At 45.2% G+C, this 16,781-nt stretch overlaps 1 protein-coding gene and 1 long non-coding RNA gene across 5 annotated transcripts in view; one reads left to right on the forward strand and one right to left on the reverse strand.

The window, feature by feature from the left end:
• The window catches only part of LOC130149166 (uncharacterized), a 22,530-nt gene extending 10,155 nt beyond the window's left edge, over positions 1 to 12,375 (forward strand). Inside the window, exon 3 of the long non-coding RNA XR_008821816.1 lies at positions 11,299 to 12,375. This is a non-coding gene — a long non-coding RNA (uncharacterized LOC130149166). The remainder of the gene's footprint in view (positions 1 to 11,298) is intronic.
• Positions 3,049 to 15,250, reverse strand: CX3CR1 (C-X3-C motif chemokine receptor 1). 4 transcript variants are annotated; one of them, XM_056338490.1, is made up of 3 exons: positions 15,028 to 15,250; positions 8,454 to 8,636; positions 3,049 to 4,704 (listed from the first exon to the last, which is right to left on the reverse strand). In XM_056338490.1, the coding sequence occupies exon 3, from the start codon at positions 4,688 to 4,690 to the stop codon at positions 3,626 to 3,628; it is 1,065 nt and encodes a 354-aa protein (XP_056194465.1). In that variant the 5' UTR covers positions 4,691 to 4,704; positions 8,454 to 8,636; positions 15,028 to 15,250; the 3' UTR covers positions 3,049 to 3,625. The 4 variants fall into 4 exon arrangements, with proteins under 4 accessions (XP_056194465.1, XP_056194466.1, XP_056194464.1 ...); XM_056338491.1 differs by lacking the exon at positions 8,454 to 8,636 and adding an exon at positions 14,027 to 14,080; XM_056338489.1 differs by lacking the exon at positions 8,454 to 8,636 and adding an exon at positions 12,382 to 12,618 and having other exon boundaries at positions 15,028 to 15,249.
• Positions 15,251 to 16,781: the final 1,531 nt, after the last annotated feature.

Here is a 16,781-nt window from a genome sequence, read left to right on the forward strand (position 1 = left end):
TAGTAGTGAGCCTGCAGAGAAAATTTGGATTCAGGTTTTATTAGTTCCTCAAAACATAGCCCAGCTGGGAAAAGATTTATGTTAAGTGTCAGAGTGATTCTCAAACAGGAAAAAAGGTTTCATGATGAAAAAACAAGATGCAAAGATAGCTCACCACCTCTGAAAACCCCAAAGCCCAGTCCCCCCACCAAACCCAGAGATCTCTTGACCTCCTTTTTTCACAACCAAGTACTATTCAATAGATAGATTTAACGAGAGAGAGAGAGAGTGTGTGTGTGTATGCATGCGTGCGTGCGCGTGCATTTTCATGTTAGCAAGAGTCTGTCCTTAATTTATGGCAGAAGAAAAGGTTTTATCCCATGCTGAGAGACTGATTTACTTTCTTAGGTGTAATGGGTAGGGACTGGATGTTGCTGGTCCTCAGGGATGTGTTGATCCAGGCTAAGGATGTATGCATTATTACTGCTGTACATAGAAAAGCGTATGTTGTAAACTAGCTGGGCAGTTAGAAAGCACCAGTTTCCTGCTGCAGAGGTTTTGAAAGAGAAGTAGTATCTTCAGATAAAGGCTATGATTAACTGAAAGTCCAGTGGAGGGACTTAAAGAGACATCAGTGGGCTTTCAGTCAGGCAAAGGATACCTCAAGGAGTGTAATGTATAAAATCAGCAGAAACCCAGGAAGCTACACAATATTAGGTGTCACAAGTCACAACAGAGGCATGGAGTGGGCAGAAGCTGCGGGGCTGCAGCTCTCCATGCATGCTGACATGGTGCAGTACAGTGAAGAGCAGCAATGCCTGTCTCAGCTGCAGTTGAACCCAGTCTTGGTAAAGTTTGTTACCAGTTGTCCTCAGAGCACTGTATGTTTCATGGAGGCTGAAGTTTTTTAAGGACAATTGCAACAAAATTCTTCCTGCTAATGCAAAACAAAACAAAAATGTTGATTTTGGTTTTCAAAGATTTACCACTTCTGCTATGAGGAGGCATCTGCATAAACTAGCTATTTGTTACGGAGCCCCATGCCTAGAAACGCCTGAAGCTTTTAATTTCGTACAAATGCTCAAATATTGAGCAATAAGACCTTGCACATAAATAGCAAATTCTATGTAATAACTTGCAAATTCGTGGCATAAACACTGAAAATATTATGCTGACAAACCTTGAAGTCTTCCATTGCACAGTGTGGCAAAGAAGACAGAAAAAGTGCAGGTTGTCAGGAGGGGCCCTTGACCTGTGGAAGTGACGGATTTTTGCAGGTGCAGTTTCACACATTTCAGCTTGCAGAGGACACAGGCCTGTTAAGGCAGTTTGACTCACAGTAGCAAGTCTGCACTGCCAGAGGGAGATGCATCTGGAAGGGGTGTGTGCTGTGATGCACTGTGCTGGTGATGGGTAGGGTTCCTGGGAAACCACTGGGGTAGGCAGGAAAATGCTCTTTTTTCCTAGAAAGCTGACAGAAGGCTCTGGGCTTGCACCTTTCATTCTGGAGACAGCACATGGGTTATATTTAAAAGCATCTTTTACTCTTCCCTACTCAGTATCGCACCATTATCTGAAAAATAAAAGGGAAGTTAAATGAACCAAGTGAGATTACATTGCTCAGCCTGGCAATCCACCCTCTTCAGACCAGTTTCATGCAGATGACTTCTTGTTTAGTCTCACCGTATCTTCCTCTTTCTTTCTGCACATCTTAGCATTTCTTTAAAAAAACATTGTAAAAACACCATTTCTTAAAAATACCACTTGCTTGGGGGTGGGGACAAAGCGAGCTGTCTTATCTCACTTGCTTAGGCAGACTGAATTTTGAAAAGTAATTTAATTTTGAGTGACACTCATACTACACTTAAACTTAGGTATTTAGAGTCTGGAAGTCCACTTATAGCTGAAATTTTAAAAGTTGAGAATATAGAATATATTTATACCCAAATACAAGCCATTTTATGAAAAGGCTATTATACTGTAAATTGTGCTGAATGTTCAGCAGCAAAAAATGGAATATTTAGTATTTGTGGAATTATTGCATATGGAAAACTGCTCAATGGAGGGGCTCTCCTCCAGGCTTTCTTAGAAACAAGGGGGTACTAAGGTCCACAAAGAAAGGGCCTACTCCTCCCACTGATACTCTAGAACAACTCTTCTGTGTTAGTTGGAAAGTGAGAGTGCTTCTTCAGTTTTGACATATTGCCAGTTCCATCAATGCATAGAAATAGGGTCCCACTGGCGTGGAGTAGTTTTGTAAGATTGGTCCTTGTTTTTCCCTTGTAAGCTGATCTCAGCTTCATAGATGGCAACAGTCCTTTTTCCATTCACCTAACTGTCATCCACAGTGCCAACAAAAATATCTTTTGCTCTTGCAGCAGATGACGGCAGGAACTTCCCAGGGAGGGCCCTGGGGAGCGACTCAATTGTCTGATGTTTTCCACCCACAGTGCGTTGTCATTGCAAGAGTAAAAAGGCTATTTGGAGGCTGTGGAGTGCACATGGTAAATGTGTCCTCCAGGGCACGTTAAATATCGGTACACCTACAGGTTTCCCTGATGAAATCCGCTGTGGTAGGGGAGGCCACAAAGGTTGGGAAGGGTTGCGTTAAGCAGCATGGGCAAGTGGTTATTTTGTCCCAAAAGCCATTGTCTATGATGGTGTGGATACAGTTGGTGTTTACAAAGTGTAGCAAGCAGAGCACAGGTGTGAATCACATACTTACCATGCTCTGCAAGGAATTCCCAGCTTGGTTGTGCCATATTTAGACCAAGCACGGGGATACCCAAACCTGTATCTCCCGTTCCCATTGTCCCAAGTGTGTGCTGGTGTCTGTTGATGGAGCTGGCAGCCCCTCGCTCAGCAGTGCGCATGGGGATGTACTGCCTGAAGGGCTCCACCAAACTCGGGCCTTTAGCTCAGGCCACAGCCCGTGGAAATCAGGAGATACACCTACTGGCTTGGGTCAGCTCCAAGTCAGGTCCCAAATCTTTAAGGATGGTCCTTGCTCTGATTTTTGTATGCTGTAAACACTGAGTGCACTGTTGGCACTAAACACATATTCAGAAATATTTTTTTAAATGACAATCTTTTTTATTAACAGTAGGATTTTATTAGGTTCGAAAGCACAAGTAAAACATTTGTTGCCATCAGTAACCCCCAAATCACTTCCATAGGGCTGATATATAGCATCAAAAATATACCCTTTTACTATCAAAAATATTGCCCTTTGCAAAGTCAGCTACCATTCGTTAGAGATCTCTCTTCCCTTAAAAAATGAGTTTATGTCTATGTACATTTGTACTACGTGTGCATACACTGACACACACACAAGTTTCAATGATGAAACTTTAATGACTTCTCTGTCCTTGAATTCTTCTCCATCTCCTGTTCTAGGCACAGAGCACTGCTTTTGCTTCTACTTTCCCTCTTCTTCCCTCTTGATTCAATTCTGCATCCAGACCTGACATACTGTACTGCTTTTATTTTAAAAATCTTTACCATTTCAGAATACCTTATGCTTAACAAGAGGCATGTCAGTAACTCAGTGCAGCCGTTAAGTCTCTTCATGTGGGCAATGGCAATCTTGGTGGTGGCTAGCCTCACAGAAGTCATATTTACATACATTTCTTCTTCACAGAGCCTTTTAGACGAAGACAGAGCCATCCTGGTCACTGGTGTTCAGGGTCATGTTGCTGTGCATGACGCTTTCTGTGTAGCTAGCTGAAGAGGTGACCTGGTAGTGACTGCAGGGACCACAGAAACACAGGAATGGACAATACTTTAAGCAGATATGGTGAAGGTATTTCCTGAATTTTTCCCCAGCAAAAGCGTAGATAAGAGGATTGAGACAACAGTGACTGAATGCAATGGTTTCGGTCAGATGCATTGCGTAGTCCAGTGATTTAATTTGATCACAACTTGTGAATAACTCATAGTGCTTTAAAGTCTCGAGAAAAATCAGTACATTGTAGGGGGACCAAAACAGAAAAAACACGACTACCACAGCCAAGACCAGTTTTATGGCTCGTGTTTTTTTCTGATTTTTGCAGGACAGCAGGGTTTTGATGATCCCACAGTAGCAATAGCATATTATACAGACTGGGATGAAAAAGCCAATGGTGTTCAGCTCCACATTGCAGAACACCGGCCAGATGTTCTCCAGCTCCTGGGGGAAGACAGACATGCAGTCATTTTCTACCAGCTGGGAGAACACAAAATGCGGCACTGAAAATAAAACCGCTATTGCCCATACTCCGCAGGTTATAAGAAAGCCGTGTTTCACTGTTCTGGATTTCAGAGAATATGTTGCCCGGACAATGGCCAAGTATCTGTCGATACTGATAACAGTGATAAAGAACATGCCCCCAAAGAAACCAATGTAATACAGCGAGGAAATAGCTGTGCATGAAATAGTCCCGAGGGTCCATCCACGCACTGTGTTGGAAGCCCAGAAGGGGAGGGAGACCACAAAGAGAAGGTCTGAGATAGCCAAGTTCAGGAGATACATGTCAGTGATGCTTTTTTTACTGCCTTTTTTCACAATGGCAAAAAGCACCATTAGATTGCCTGTGAGGCCAAGAGCAAACACTGCAATGTAAAATATTGGCAGAAATATTTTCCCAAATTCTTGGATGTCAGTCTTATTGCAGGAAAAAGCATGTTCGTCATAAGCATATTCAGCTGTCGTTTCTGTGAATGCTTCCGTCATGCTGAACTTCCTGGCTAAAGACAACATGAAAAGGGAAAAGAGAATAATGTTAGAGAGACATCCAGTATCTGCTATGGTCAAATACTGAGAGACCTCACTAACACACACTTTGGGGTTTTGTCGCTGTTTGGGTTAGTGAAAGCTGTATTACTGCAGCGGTGATGGCAGTTACTAACAAAAGCCCAGACTCTGCCGTTACATGTACATCACTGTATGTTAGCTCTTTAGGATAAGAACAAATAAATGAGAATTTCAAGGGCAGTTGCATAAGCTTATCAGAGGGGCAGCAGAAGCGGCAGCAAGCCAACATTGCCTGAGCTCTGCAGGTGGTGCGTCGCAATGTGAGAAATGCAGGCGTTCCCCCAGTCTGCTGGGCAGTGCTGGGCAGGAAACGATACCTCACGTGTCACTGCTGATCAGTGTGTGGTGCCTGTCAACACCACCAAGAGCCCAGCCTGGCCCCACACCTTAACCCCAGGCTGGAAGTGTAGTAAGACGCCCAGTTTGACCAGGTCTGAGCTGATGCTTGCTGACATGGAAGGAGCAAAGTCTACAGTGGGACATCCTCTGGGAGCAAGCATATCTTTGATGAGGTGTTTTGTGGGGTTTTTTTAATCGCTAAGGTCAAAAGAAGAGGGAAACTATACTGACCCTTTTCCTCAAGCACCAAAGTGTCTCGTGACTGCTCCTGCCTTGGCTGTGAGGCAGTCAGGTTGGAGCCTGGGCTTGCTAGCTTGGAGGCTGCATCCAAAGAGAGTGTGGGGTGCAGGTGTGTGACCTCTGGGCTCACTGGTCTGCACATCGAATAACTCGGGGTACCCATCAGTTCATCCACACTTCCTTAGGATGTGGCATTCAAGTCTCCACAAAGATTTCCATTTGCAGGGAACTAAAAATCCTAGAGGGGTTGCAGGTGTTACTGCATTCAGTCTGCTCCCTGGTTGGGGTAAAGAGCTTGTAAGTATCTGTTACTTGCTCTCACTGTAGGAAATGAAGGAAATTGAGTGTGACAGGCTGTGCGGAAGCCCAGGGAGATGACATGTCCAAACTAACCTGTTAAAGCTGAGACTGAAAGGAAAGGTCAGTGATAATAAAACTGCAAATAATCACTACCCCTTGGTCACAGTGTCACAATCTTCATACAGGAGCCCCCGCTGACTCTAAAGAAGGGTCTTGGCTGTCTCTAACACAGATGTTTGCATCTCGTGTTAGTGGGACATGTAGTCAATAAAGCCAATGAAGAGCAATGCAACTGAGCTGGCGCAGGGCAGGCCAAATCTGCTTTAAGACAAGACAGACTGCTTTCTAGACTCTGCTGACCACGTTGATGAAACTCCTTTTGACTAGAAGGAGAGCATGGGCACACTACTCAGTGGTAGATGCCAGTGATATATAGCTATTCCCACTCCTGACTCTCAGAGTGGAGTGGTTGGAATCCCAGCCTACATGTCAGCGTTTCACTGATGGCAATAGTTTGTATAGACTCTGTTTAAAATAAGCCTTGCAAGAGTAAGCATGAAATAAAGATGTCCTGAGGTGTGAGTCAGTCCTTACCCAAGAAGTTTCATATGACGTAGTGGTAACTACAATAAACTCCTCCATAGGTGGCTACCGTGATCATATTGACATTTTCTCCTAATGCCTTATTGCTTCAGTGCTGTTTGTGGTGTGGGCCATGAAGTTCTGCCCTCTTATTTTGTAGTCATTTCTCAAAGAGTTGGGTTTTTGTGTGCTAGTTGGAAATGCAGGCTCTCTGTTTTAAAATACCTTCTTGTTCTGAACGTTCAAAGCCTAGTTGCCCCCAAAACATTTAAATAAAAAGTGCCCACAGTCATTAGAAAACAGTCTGTGGTTTTGCACAGGAAAAGTGGGCTAGAAGAAGGTCTAGAAGAAGACCAGCTCAGTGCTGGTAGTTCCAAGGCATGGGCACAGCACGGGGAAGGCTGTTTGCTGCAGGTGGGCACACGCATGGGCTGAGCAGCTCTTGCAGTGCCTTTCCACTTGAACTGGGAGCTGAGACTGCCTGCAGAATCTGTGCAGCCCCTTGCTTCCAGCCCGGTTTAATCCTCCAGCTTCTGGAGACAGGGTATCTGACACCAGCAAAATTAAAGCGGACGAATAGGAAATGGCAAGGTGCTGGGGCAGAAGCTGACAGTGGTTGCAAACAAGATACTGATTTTCTACTGATGAGATAACTGGAGTTGCCTACAGAGATATGTGACTGGTTCCTCATCTCTTTACTATATCTACCCTGTTGAGGAATACAGAAATAAGCAGGAGACATCGTACTAATCCCCATAGCCTGCCATTTTCTGTCTTCCCATCCTGACGTTTTCTTTCTCCTCTCTGATACAAAATGTAAGCAGCAGGTGCCTTAAAAATGAAAAGAAGGGTCATGATACATCAAGTCTCTTGCGCTGAATATGAGTCACTACACTGCCCACCCAGATCCTTGCCACTGAGCTGTTACTGCACCCATCTGCACAGTACCAGGACCTCTGTCTGACTGTGAGCTGATGTGCTCCACAGCTGGTTCTTCACCAATGCACTGCTGTGTGGTAGCTGAGGGCTACCACAATGATTGGGGCTGGAGCACCTGCTGTGTGCAAAGATGCTGAGAACTGGGTTTGATCAGCCTCAACAAGAGACATCTCAGGGGGCATCTAGTGAGAAGGTGTAAAGGTGAAGCAGATGACTTTCCTCAGAGGAATAAGGCAATGGCCGTGGGAAATTGTTACTCATTGTATGGAAAAAAAAGTCACTGTGAGGGTGGTCAGACACCAGGACAGGGCTTCAGGGAGGTTGTGGGATCTCCGTCCATGGAGATACTTGAAAGTTGGTTGGCCTTCCTCTGAGCATGAGTTTGGACAAGAGACCTCCTGAAGTTGCATCCTTAACTTCATGACTGACAAAGCTGGACAGAGTCCATGATGTCTCTGCAAAGTGCCCCAGCTTCTCTGCCCTGTAAGCTCCTGTTTCTGATATGTCTTTCTTGGTGTGACAGGCAGAATTCCCATCATCCACAGAGGAAAAAAATGATTGATGCCTGCTCATATCCCATTAGCATCTTTGCTAACTGCGCAGGCATCCAGAGAGGGCTGCTGAGTGGTGCTTATCTAGACTGTATGCGCTGTGTGAAATCCCTGATCTGGAGAGAGGGAGCACACATTGGTTTACTCCCTTCTCTGAAAGCCTCTAGTTGTGCTGGTCTTTCCCATGCTCGCTCACTCAGTTCATGTCTGGAAAGGCAGCTTGTTCCTCTGGAGAGTTTCTATATGTCTGTACAAACCGCTGTGCTCTGAAGTAAAAAGGAGCATCAGTCAGGCTGGGATTTTTTCTGAAGTACCTTTTCAATCAGGTAATCTCCTCTAGCTCACTGATAGGGATAATTTATTTCTGCAGTAGCAAATTATTTCCTTTGCCCCTGGATGGGTGGTTGCAATGCCTGTGGTACCTACACCAACGGGAAGGGTGTGATGCTGCATAGCATGTCCAGGGGCAAGCAAGAACTGCACTTACCAAAATGACATTGGCATCTGAAACTGCTGGCACAGTCTGTGGCTTGTTCACTCTCTAGCTCCTGGATTTCATATATCACCAGCCACATCCTCTTATCCTCCCACCGCTTCTCATCCTGCATATGCAATGCTCTTAGTTCTGATTGAATATTTAGCTCCTCTGATACCACTTCACTCAGTTTAAGCTGATGTTACTCAACAGCTGGACTACAAACTCCAAAGGGAAACCCAAACCCAGCCCTTACCAGATATGCATAATATGATGAAATGTTATTGTACTCTAAAGTGAAGGAACTTGGCTCTGCCCATCCTCCATCCTTCCCTGCCAGGTATTCTCCGTCAGCTTCGCAAAGGCCACTGCAACACATGCTCTTCTCACTGTCTGCTTCAACCCAGTTTTCTCTCTTGTGCTTACAATGAATGTTCACCTAAGGGACAAAGCGAACTGAAGACAATAGAGGGCACTGAAGAAGGACCGCAGGGCTGTGAGGTCCCTCCACTAGCTGTTTTCCCTTGCTGAGTGCAGGAAATAGTAGATTCACTTCTGCTTCTCATGGAACTGCTCAACCGCTTTGCTCTCTCTCCAGAGTTCTCCAGCAGTTTTACACCCTTCTCCCCACAAACTTCTGCCCTTAATCACATTTATTGCTATCTCAAAGACAGTAGTCTGCAGGACCAAAACCCCTGCTTCTCAGCACAGCTATTCCCAGCATGTGCGGTACGTGTAATACATAGGGAAGTGAAATTATGAGAGATCCACAAACTCCCCTAAGCAACAGAAATTGCATTTCAGCCTTCGAATACCACTAGCATCAGGCTGGGTGACACAAGAGCTAAATCCTGTTTATGCATCTGATCCTCCCAGTTATCACCCCTGGCACTTCAGCCAAGTGCAACATTGCAAGCTTTACTGCCAAGAAGAGGGGTCTGCAAGCACTTCGCCTCTCTGTGATGCCTTTGCCATCACCGAATGAAAAGAAGTAAAAAAAAAATAAACCCAGACCTCTGCCAGAGGGTCACACTTCAGATTTGCACAACATGCTGATAAAAGTATTTAAACCTCAGAAAGATCTTCACACCTTAGTCAGCATTTCTGGGTGAGGCTGACTTACACAATTTTCTCGTGCAAGCAAATTAAGTTTTCCATGCATGCTGAGTGGTCTGGAGCTGCAAGCCAACAATTCAGCTGGCCCAGGGAAGCTGTAGGCTTTGTGGGAATCCCTGTGAAACCCTACAGGTGCATATGCCTTTCTCACCATTAGATCTGAGCTGCCACCACCCTACCCAAATATATATGCCATTGCTTTTGCGTATTTGTGACTACACCCATCTGAATCTTGCTGGCTGGTGATTCTTGGCAAGACTGCAGGGATGTCCTCGGGTACCTGCAAATGAAAAGTCATAGCCGCTGATGGCACTTCTAACACACCGAAAAAGACGTTTAATGGAATTAACCAGAACTGGGTGGAAATTAGCAGGAGAGATGCAAGTTTTAATAGCACTCTGGGTGAAACTCTTAACCAGCCTCGTGCCAGGCAGCTACTGTGCAATCGCCAGACTGCCGTGGACACCTGTAACCACAGTTTGGATGATACCTAAAACAAAACTTAAGACTTATGGTCTATACACCAGCCAGTTTTTAGTCCTACAACCAACTCGTTCCTGTGATTCACTTAGCTTATCTTTCAGAGTGGGGTGGCTCTATTCTTAGGGTGCCGTCTCTGCAGTTGTTAGGGATCATGTTAGGTACTGGGGGTCAAAAGCAGGCCCAGCCCAGCAGGTGCAGTTACTATAAATCTTAAATCTTAGTCTTTTATTCAATTCTGAAGTGGGGAGATGTTCCCCCCATTCCATCTCTAGAGATGCTGGAAGCAGCTGACACAATGCCGACCCTCAAAAGCGGGAAGCAATGTGAAACAGCTCGTGTAAGCTAACCTTTAACCTCGGCAGCATGCAATTTAAACAGTAAAGGGAGGAGCGTAGCTGATGCCAGTCTGCATGGGTTTACAGAAGAAAAGTTTTAGTTTGAACATCTGATGAGATTGCAAGGTTGATAAAGGGTACTGCTCAGAAGAGGTGGCGCTTTGGCTTGCACTGCCTGCTTATTTGATTGACGCATCTCTCCAGCCCAAAGCAACACAAGCCCAACAAAGTATTACAATGAGATTTGGGCTGGTTAGCAGTCAGATCTCAAAAGGCAGCCATCCATGGAGGAAGCTAAGGTCTGTGAAGGACCACACTAGGAATATTGTTTGTAAAAGGTCTGTGGGAATGACAAGTTGAAAGCCAAAAAACTCTTCAGTATTTTCATCACTGGTCTGAAAGCAGATTGGAGATTGGCAGGGGGAAGTGATAAAAGACTTGGAGAATTGGATAGTGATTCAGACAAATCTTGAGTCATCTGGGGCTTTTGGGATGATTCACATTGACTTTAATGCAGCCGAAGAGACACGCTTGGGAGTTAAACAATACGGGCCATGTCTCAAGAGTGGGCGCCCATCTGCTGGGAACCCTGGCTGCTGGTACGGTACGGGCAGACTCTGAAACTGAGCTCCCAGCCAGATGTTGCAATAAGAAAAGCTGATGCAACCCTCGGGTGTTTAAAGAGGTGATAAACGGGAAGGAACAAAAGCAGGAAGACTTTACCATTGCAGAGCATGATACTGTAGGCATACTTTGATAACACTTGATTTCACTTTTGCTCATGTTAACAATCTTGCTAATTTACTGCAATTAGTCATACTATAAACCAATGTGTGGAAATTCAAACCAGAAACATGCAAGCTAGAAATCAGATACACATTTTTAACAGTGAAAGGCTAATGACTGGAACAAACTTCAATTAGGAAATGGAGATTTTTGCATGTCTGAGCGTCTCCACATCAAGAGAAGACATCAGCCTGGGAAACTGGTTTAGGCCAGACACAGTGGAGAGGCTCAGCCGGGGGGCGCTGGGTAAAACTCTACAGCCCCTGGCAGGCAGGGAGGCAGAGCAAACGGGCGAGTGGGGCACGCTCCTCTTAACAACCATGGCTCTGTTTTGGTAATAAATGACTGAAAAAGCTAAAAGCTAAACTGTCCTCTCCCCAGGTACTTCACCAGCACCAGCTAGCCCAAATCCTGGGATGGGATCCCCTGGAAGGAAGTGGAGTCCTGTGAAGAGCATGGAACAGCTGCTGGGTTTGGATTAAAGGGGAGTCAGGAAGAAAGCAGCAGAGTTTGGGGATGTTGTTACCAAACAGCCAGTCTGTACTGCCTTTGTTAAACCCTGAATGTTTTCCCTACTGCTAAGCAGTTCTTTTATGATTCCTCCATCACTTCCGAGTGGCTGTGGTGTAATTCCCCAGATGCATCCTTGCTCCCTGGTCCCCCGGTCCTTCCCTGATGACTTTAAGGTGAGGAGATTCCTTTCTTTGGTGTTTCTTCTTCCTTCTGTCATTTATTCTCAGATCAGCTGGGCCATTTCTGTGGCCCAGCAATGTTCAACAAGCTTAATAATTGCTTGTCAATTTGGCTCATTTAATTTATGGAGGCTCCCCCCAAGACTTAGAGGATAAGTTTTTTAAAAGCAAGTAGTGATCTGGGGAGCTTCATTAGTGGATTTTCCAGCTCAAGATGGAGTTCAAGGAGCAGAAGCATGATGCTGAAGCTTTCAAAAAATTAGGGCATTTAAGGTGTCCTAAATAAAGGACCCAGAAATGGAAGCCGATCAAATCACTGCTGATTAAGATAAATACAAGCCTGAATACTGCAGAAGCCTGCGATCCCTTTACAAAGGCATTTAGGTCAAAGTGATGAAAAAAAATGCCCTTTCCCTGAACCAGTTCTGCAGTTTTTACATCAACATCACAAACTAAATTAGAAGTAGACACCACTAGCTGGAGATGAGCAGCATGTAAATCTAAAAACTAAAACCAAAAGTTTTGTGTAAAAAAATACAGTTGAAAAGACTAGGCTTGGATCATGGAGGGCAGGAGGGGTAGTATGGAGTCCAGAATCCCCAGGATCACCTTCATCTAAGGCTTTATAACATTGGAAAGTGCTTTCTCAAAGATGCTCTATGCAAACCTGGAGGTAACTGCAGGGCAGCAAGTAGCCAGGGCACAAGTTTCAGCGTAACTCATCACATCAAAATTAGGTGTACTCTGATTTACAAAGAAAACATGGACTTACTACAGTTTTTGTCAGCAGTGAAGTCTTCACCGTCTGTGCTTCAGAGCAGCCACCATGGTATTTTGAACAAGATCTTGCTCTTGCCCCGCAAATGCATGGTCCAGCTGGGCAGGCCAGTGCCCTCACTCATACTGGTTGTGCTACCGTCACATCAAAGCGGGCACAGGGGACTGAAACCAGATGCTGTGGGCGAATCCTGCCCCACGTGACAACCCTTCCCTTGCTGGTGTTGTTGCCCTGCCAGGAAGACTTGCTGTGAGCCATGCAGAAGGGACAGCAGCAGTGTGTGGTTTGCTGGGGCCATGGCAAACCCTGCCAAGCCCCTGGCAGCTCACCCCTGTGGTTGCTGATGTATTTATAGCAAAAGCTGTAAGCTGAAGCTTTCAGTGGTGTCAGCTCCTTCCTTAAACTGGTGAGGACAAAGCCCCTCTGAGGCTGACAGCGTGATGCAGGAGACTTGGTGCCTGCACACTGGGGGTCCCACCTGCTCCTTAATGGAGCAAGGAGTAGACTCTCGGGAGCAGGGCATGACCAAGGCTGTTAAGGTAGTAGAGATGCAGATAGTCATGTCAGGGGAATTTCCAGCAATTTCCATTTGTTGATTCAAATCATTCTTCTGAATGGGAGCTAAGCACTGGAGGGCTTCTGAAAAATCCTGCAAGGCTATGGTCTGAACCTCTGGCAGAGTACCTTTAGAAATCTGGCCTTAAGGAGGTCAGAGCCTTAAACATCTATTTCAGAAATGACTTACACATTTAGGAAATATGACCTGACGCTATGATTCAGATTCCTGCATCTCCCCTGGATCTTAAAATTGAGGTTCAAAACCCACTGAAATGGTCCTGAAATTTTCATCTGTGACCCTGAGGGTCATGATTTTGTGGTCTCAGTACTATGACCAGATCCAAGGGTCCTCTGCAGAGCCTCGGCAACCTGAGATGGTTTCCACACAGTGTCCTGACCCCAGGGCCTGGCCAGGGGATGGGAAATGAGGTAAATGGTGTGAGAATCCTGTTGAAGAGCAGTATTTGGTTTTGCCCTCAGGGAGCCTGGGGAGCGCTTTAACTCAGCTGCCAGGGGGGCCGTGGCAGAGCTGGGGAGGGACCAGGTGCCCTCCCAAGAGCTGCCTGCAGGGCATTGGGTGTTCGGGGGTCTCATCTGACTGCATGGTGATTGCCAGGATCAGGATTTTCTCGGAAAATTTGTTTCACAGGTATTTCCTCTAGGCTGTTAGTTGCCCTGTTTGCCCCTTCTGCTTGCACAGTTGCTCGTGACACTGTATATTTTGTTGTATGTACAGCTGAGCATTTTGCCAGTGTTTTACATGCTTTTCCTCAGTATTTCTTTTTCTCAGACCTTCCCTTCTTAAGTGGAATTCAAATTTCTTTTGTATTTTCTGTTAAAGGGATAGTAGAAATGGATTATTTAGCTATGTACATTGTTTGTACTTGTTTATGATTACCATTCACTCTGTCCTCTCAGCACCTGTATCATAGTGCCTATTTACTTCCTGCCCCTCCTTTTTTGTTATTAACAAGCTCACATTGCCTTGGCATCCTCAAGAAATCTGAGAAGGCTTTCTAGAAATTGGAGATCTCTTAAATAAACTTCTCTGTTGGTTTACAGATCAGCACATATTACATACCCTTTCTTGACTGTGTTCAGATGAGATTGAAGTTCTGGAGTTGCCAGCCCCTTCCTGGGAAGATCACATTTACTATGTGATTTACTCGTAGTTTACTACTGTGTGTTGTCCTTTGTCAAACTTCAGCCTTCTGCTCTCCCTTTTGGACTTCTTCTATGCTGCCCGAACCCTTGTAGTTCATTGCTGTTGCTGTCTTTTATCCTGTCACCCAGTTCACTGCCTCCGGCTGCACTGCCTCCATGCAGGGTTTGCCCCAACAGACCCGATTTTGGGAACCACCTTTTCTGGATCTGTGTTTATATCATACAGGTACTTAAGGGGCTGCCCACCACTGTATTACCCAAATGTCTCACCCAGACCAGCAGACTTCTTTGTGCAGCATCTTTCCTATAGAAAGCCGAGTCATAGGGAAATTATGTAATATGATCATAGTTGGGTTTTCACACTTTTTGAATTTCTGCCATCTTTTGCTGTTTTTTTCTGCATCAGACACTTTCTATGGTCTGTACCAAATTTTCTGTATTGGTCTGTCTTTCAGTGTCAGTGATGTTTTTGATAATGGTTCACTGACCAAAACTAAAAGCAAAGCAGTGCTCATGAGTTGTGAAATCCCTGCAAACATCTAACAAAAACCTCTAATGAAGTAGAAGGGCTTGTATCTTTTCTTGGTCTGTTCTTCTGGGTTAATGCCGCACACTAGTCATCTATCAGCATTTTGCTTTACCCTTGAGGACTTCTAGCCAGGGTGAATATTTCTCTTGCCACAAGATGCCACAAATAGTCACCAAGTAAAATTTCTCTGCCCTCATCCACTTTGATTGATAATCAAAGTCCCCTTTCTACTTTTATAATTTTAAAATATTACCCACATCATCTTTACCCAAATTAAGTATAATTTTAGTTCCAAGCACTAAGCAGTTAACAGTTTCCTTAAGTTCTGGACACACTATTCTTGTCATCCTGTTCTGTCAAACTGTAGGTAAAATGTAATTGTCTCTTACCTTAAATCATAGCTGTGTTGAAAACCAACTTTTTCTTCAAGCTGAGCCTGTTTGGGTTTAAATGTATATTTCCTCTTCTCTAATGCTTGTGCCTACCCTGTGAAACGTGAACTTTGGCAGGGCAGCTTCCTGGGCTGAGCTTCAGGGCTGAGCTGACAAAGTATTAATGTGTTCTGCTCTGGTCCCTCTGGCGCCTTGTGAAACTGTGAAGCAGGATGCAGCCACTCAGTGGGGCAGAAGTGCTTACAGAGAGCAGGATTTGCACAGGGAGACAGAAATGCCTGAGGAAGCTTCATACTCAGCGTGTAAAAGCTCTCACCCCATTTGTTTCCCCCTGTCTTACACAGAATCGAATATTATTGACTCAGACACAATGGTACAGTGTATAGAAATATGTCTGGTATGATAGCAGGGGCCTTGAGCTGTGGGGATGTGGGATGCAGCACAGAGGAGTACAGGAATGAGATGGTAAAAGATGGGGCACAGGCTGGCACTGGGGACCTCCACAGCTATACACAACTCACTGAAGGTCAGTTAAAAAAAATACAGACCTAGAGCTGGCAAAACTGTGATAAAGGTAACAGACAGAACAAATAGTATCTAACATACATGAAGGACACTGTACACAGTAAATTTGGTATAACATGAGGCTGAAGATCAGTGAAGACAGAAGAAAGTATAGAAGCATGTTAGAAAATATATAAATGACCCCAAGCACATCCTAGAGGGAGGCAGAACAAAACATCACCATGAACGTGGCATTTGTCCAAGGGAAGGGCTGGAGGTGCTGACAGCTTGCTCTAACACACCACCCCACCACCACCACCTGGGTGAAGCCACCAGCCTTAGGACCCAAAGGAGCAGGGGAAGGGTGAGCATACCACCAGGAAAAGGGCTAGAAACTATGGATGTGCAAAAAAATTTTAACCGCATTAGTAGTATTTTTTTTTCTGCCACCAGCAGTACTATAGTGATAAGATTGGAACCTTGAGATTGCCATTGCACTAACAATAAATTCTTGGCTTTACTGATACATAGGTTGTGCCTTCTTTGCCTGTAAACAAGATTTTGAGCATAACATTTCTCTGCTGCCCGGGGCTGCCAGTGGACCTGTCTGAGGGTTTAAAGCACTGGCATGTTTATTAATCAAGGAGCCTTCTTGGCCCCTGCCCCGAGTTTCATGCTCAGGGTAGTGTTACGAGTGCACCCACAACTAGGATGCTGCATAGCACATTTTCAGGCACCACTGGGGCATGCAAAGCAGTTCATCTGGGGTGAAACCAGGCAGGAGGCTGTGCAATGGGGTGCATTGTTGTAGGGATCCGAGACACCGCACCTGGATGGGAGCTGTACCAGTACCAAGGTCCTCTGGCACACACAGGAATACAGTCATGGAAACATCTCCAGGTGCTGTCCCTGCTTCAGATGCCAAGGGAAATTAAAACCCCTTCTCAGGCACAACTTCAGAGTTGTGCTGGCTTCATGCAGGCTGAGCTGGATGGGGTTTTTGGGGTGGAGAGCATCCTCCAGGTTATCTGAGCTGTTGTTCATTATTTGATGTGGCCAGCTGCCAGGCAAATATTCTTGTGTAAGTTTTGTTCTGGTATTTGTGCCAATTGCATGTTTTTTTGTGACATTAGCTCTATCTAGCAAAGGTTACATCCCCAACAGCTGCGCAGCAATATAGCAAGGGTCAAACTGTGGGTCTCCAGGATTAGCTGAATTATGCAAGCAATGTCAGCCACGTGGGCCAG

The sequence above is a fragment of the Falco biarmicus genome, chromosome 4 (genome assembly GCF_023638135.1).
Source record: "Falco biarmicus isolate bFalBia1 chromosome 4, bFalBia1.pri, whole genome shotgun sequence".
Taxonomy (NCBI): Eukaryota; Metazoa; Chordata; class Aves; order Falconiformes; family Falconidae; genus Falco; species Falco biarmicus.